This window comes from Nicotiana attenuata, unplaced genomic scaffold, assembly GCF_001879085.1.
Source record: "Nicotiana attenuata strain UT unplaced genomic scaffold, NIATTr2, whole genome shotgun sequence".
In the NCBI taxonomy this organism is placed as follows: Eukaryota; Viridiplantae; Streptophyta; class Magnoliopsida; order Solanales; family Solanaceae; genus Nicotiana; species Nicotiana attenuata.
Genome location: NW_017670404.1, coordinates 542,630 through 547,214, shown reverse-complemented (window position 1 = coordinate 547,214; position 4,585 = coordinate 542,630). Strand labels below are relative to the sequence as shown.

General features: G+C 37.1%; 1 protein-coding gene across 1 annotated transcript; it reads right to left on the bottom strand.

The window, feature by feature from the left end:
* Positions 1 to 655: 655 nt before the first annotated feature.
* Positions 656 to 1,132, bottom strand: LOC109238929 (uncharacterized mitochondrial protein AtMg00810-like). The gene has a single exon (XM_019405426.1). It carries the CDS (start codon positions 1,130 to 1,132, stop codon positions 656 to 658), a length of 477 nt encoding a protein of 158 aa, XP_019260971.1.
* Between the last annotated feature and the right edge of the window lie 3,453 nt (positions 1,133 to 4,585).

Here is a 4,585-nt window from a genome sequence, read left to right as displayed (position 1 = left end):
AACGATTACTTTTGACGAACAAACTTTTAGAATTAGTAGAAGTTAAATTACAAAAGTCCCCCTTGATCCATGACTTTGATAACAGATAGAAGTGATGCTTACTAGATTAATGAAGTTTGAGAGCAGCAGGAATTTCAGTTATTAAGTTCTAATGACTTTAGACAAGATGGCATGTACCTGATTCAAAAAAGCAACTCCTTTACAATTCCTTATTCGTTTCTGCAGTAACACTTCAGACACAATAAGTCAATATCATAACGCATAGTCATCAGTCAGATTTTTGGGGCAAGTATGTATACTTAAAGCAAATATGAGATTCAATCAAGATTGATACCTCGACAATCTAAAACTGTTGACTTTCTTTCTAGCCAATCATTGGGGTTCAACCTAGTGTAAGGTCTTGATTAATCCTAGTTTTAGTCTGTTTCTTTCAATGTGGTCCTTACTCAGTGAAAATATCATCAATTTGATCTTCACTTTTATAGAAATTTATAGAGATATTTCCCTTTTCAACATTATCTCTGAGAAAATGATGTCTAATATCAATGTTCTTAGTCCTCTTATACTGACATGGATTTTTAGCGATATTTATGGCACTGGTGTTGTCACAAAAGATATGAACACAATCAACAAAAATACCATAGTCCTTGAGCTGCTATATTATCCATAGCAATTGAGCACAACAAGATGTTGCAACTACATATTCTGCTTGAACTGTAGATAGGGCCACTGAGTTTTGCTTCTTTATTTCCCAAGACACAAGGCAATAACCAAGGAAATGAGTTGTTCCTGGAGTGCTTTTCCTGTCAGCATGAAAACCTGCATAGTCAGCACCATCATAACCAACTAAGTCAAAGTTATATCCTCTTGGATACCACAAACGCAAATTTTGAGTTCCTTTAAGATATATGAGTATTCTTTTGACTGCCTTTAAGTGAGACCCTTTGGGATTTGCCTGAAATCTTGCACATAGACTCACACTGAACACTATATCAGGCCTACTTGAGGTGAGATACAATAGTGACCCAATCATTCCTCTGCATAGTTTTTGTTCCACATTTTTCCCTTCTTCATCTAGATCAAGCTTTGTTACAATGGAAATAGAAGTATCAATTGACTTTGAAGAATCCATGTTGAATTTCTTCAAGAGTTCTTTGATGTATTTTTACTGGTGAATCATGGTTCCAGTAGGTGTTTGTTTGATCTGTAGCCCAAGAAAGAAATTCAACTCACTCATCATGCTCATTTCAAATTCATTACCCATCATATCAGCATATTCTTTGCACATTGCTTCATGTGTATCCCCAAAAATAATATCTTCCACAAACACCTACATAATCAAAAGATTCTCTTCTTTGTTCTACAAAAATAGTGTGTTGTCCACCTTACCTCTTATAAAGTCATTAGCTAAGAGGAATTTTGAGATCCTTTCATACCAAGCTCTTGGAGCCTACTTTAATCCATATAATGCCTTGTCCAATTTGAAAACATGATTAGGGAGCTCTTCACTTTCAAAGCCAGGGAGCTGTTTAACAAACACTTCTTTTTTTAAGTAACCATTCAGGAATGCACTCTTCATATCCATCTGATATAGTGTGAATTCCATATGAGCAACAAAGGCTATCAACATTCTTATGGCTTTTATTCTGGCTACTGGAGCAGATGTTTCATCATAGTCTATTACTTCTTCCTTATTGTATCCCAGAACTACCAGTCTGGCCTTGTTCCTTGTGATATTTCCTTGCTCATCCAGCTTGTTCCTTGATACCCATTTGGTACCTATAACTGTTTTGTTTTTGGGTCTTTGCACCAAATGCCAGACCTTTCTCCTTTCAAAATACACCAAAGGTTTCATCTTGAGATGCTAGAAGGTCCATGTGTACCTAGAGAAGTCATCAACAATCACAAATACATACTTCTTTCTTCTCCTGCTTTTAACTCTCATTGGTCCACATAGGTCACTGTGGAGAAGTTCCAGGGGTCTTGGAGGTACTAACAACTTTCTTAGATTTAAAAGATGGCCTTACATGTTTACCTCTGACACATGCATCACAAACTTTATCAATGACTTTAGTGACCTTACTGACCAATTCCTCGGAGGTAAATACCTTTCCCAATTACTTTAGTTCATTTGTTATGATAGTGAACCCGGTAATCATTTCTTGAATAGGTTCAGACTCCTTCATAGAGAAGAGCTCATAGTTTCTCATGAGCAACTCAATTCTTGATTAGTTCCTTCATGAGCACTTTTAAGTGCATCCCAAATCTTCTTTGTATTGGATCAGGCAGATATCGTGTTATATTCATCAGGACCAAGTTCACATATGATAATCTTCTTGGCCTTTGTAATTTTTTTCATCATCCTAAAGTCTGCTGCCACAAATTCATAAGGGTCTTTGAATAGCTTCATTTTCCCCATTATGTTTGGTGGAGTTAGTGGTCATCGATTCACTATTGTCCATAGTTCATAGCCCTCAGCCGTTAGGAAATCCTCCTTTCTTGCCTTCCACCAACTGTAGTATTTTTTATTAAACAGAGGTGGTTTGGTAGTTGACTGTCCTTCGTTGATTCCAGGTGGAACACACCTTTTCTTCCAAGATCTCTCTACGTGTTAACCAATGTCACACCTCCTTTTTACTACCCCCGGAAGGGGGTATAAGGGGGTTTTTCTAATTTAAGTGACAATCGAAACGGGATTATTATTTAAGATCAGAGTCACCACATGGGATAGTTTATGGTGTCCGAAGTCACCGGTTTAAAAATCCCGAATCGAGGAAGATGAATCTAATTTATGGTCTGCGAACACAGAAATCCGGGTAAGGAATTCTGTTAACCCGGGAGAAGGTGTTAGGCATTCCCGGGTTTCATGATTTTAGCACGGTCGCTTTGATCATACTTGGCTTAATCAAATTGTCTAATTACTCATTTTAGAACCTATGTGCATTTGCCTATTTTAATTAAGAAATTATTTTGAAATGAGTCACGCGTACACGTACCCATTTATTTGGCGCGTCAAAAATCATGTCACGTGTACGTGTCCACAATTAATAACGCTTTATTATTATTAAGAAAGATTAGTCGAAGTTGTGCGAACGCATACTCCGATTTTGTTTTTAAGATCGTAATTATGTCACGCGAACGTGTACACAACCACGATGGTATATTAAACGTGCCAAAAGCCAGCTACGGATATTCATGAATTGTGTAATTATGGAGTACTTTCACTCAAAGAGATTTCATGCATTTGACCGAGCCCGATTCCTAAATATGTGAGCAATATTTCATAGCTAATGGGCTCGATCTTTCTCCTATTCTGAGGCCCAAAATATTATTCAAAATAATTCATTCAAACCATCTGTATGAACACACCAAATAAACATCTAGACCAATAAACGTTAAGATCATTCAAAGAAAACATGAATCAAGGGAAGCTAAAATAACAAACAAAGTGAACCAGAGTCATCAAAAGAGCTATTTATGGCATCTTAGTACTGAATCCTATATCTACTAAATAAGGCTCACTTATGCATCAGAAAAGCGTATATCTATTTACTATAAACAATATGTGAAGCCTAAGTGGAGATTCAGGATAGACTTTTTGATGAAACACATTTTCAAGACATTGTCAAATAAATATGGAATAAATAACTAGGTAATCACCATGAATAATGTTAAAACATTTCCTATAAACAGTAGATTTACCTTACATCGACATCAAACTGACAGCCACATAATACAGATCATTACAACAAAAATCACTCAATCAAGGGAATACCCGAACACGGATTCGCAGACTCAAACCTCAAATCGGCGACAAATCAGAGTGACAAACGACGACCCCAAAACCTTGTTCTGTTTTCTGATTTTATCAATGGACAGACCATTTTCCGGTGTTATGTTGGACTGATTTTCAGAAGAAGGGGTGGAGGAGTTGTGTTGTTTTTTTTTGAAGGTGAGTCCAAGAATGTAGGCGCTAGGTGGGGTGGTTGACGACAGAGTTGCTGGGCTTGGAGTGGTGGCCGGCGTGGCTGTGTGGTGAGGAAGAGGGGCGTCACGTGAGTTTCAAGGATGTGGGTGGTCGACTTTAGGCGGAGTTGGTCGCTGGTCTGGTTGGGTGGTTTCCTGCGAGGTGAGGATCGTTTGGACAGAAATAGTGCTGGAAGTTCAGGGGGAGGGGGTTGTTTTTGGTGTTCAGCAGCTGAAGAAGATGAGTCGATGGTGGGAGGTGGGTCTCTTAAGGTCTGTAATGGCGGACTGTATATGTCTAGGGGTCTAGGTATTTTAGGCTAATTTTTGGTTATATAGAAAGGGTTTTTAGGGTAAGGGGGTATGGATTTGGTATTATTGGGCCTTAAAATTGGGCCAAAGACTAAAAAAAATGGACTACAAGATTAAAATGGGACAAACCAACCCAAAACTAACTCTTCCTTCTAAATATACAATTTATAATATAAAAATATAAAACTAATCTTAATTAATTGAACTAAACTATATTAAAACATGAAACTATTTTTGTGTTTTCAAGATTATATAAAAATAAAAATATGGTACTATTTTTGTATATTGTTTTATTTAAATTTATGAA

What these genes read in the sequence shown, in the direction of transcription:
- LOC109238929 (XM_019405426.1), bottom strand. Translation starts at nt 1,132, where the DNA reads ATGGATTCTTCAAAGTCAATTGATACTTCTATTTCCATTGTAACAAAG.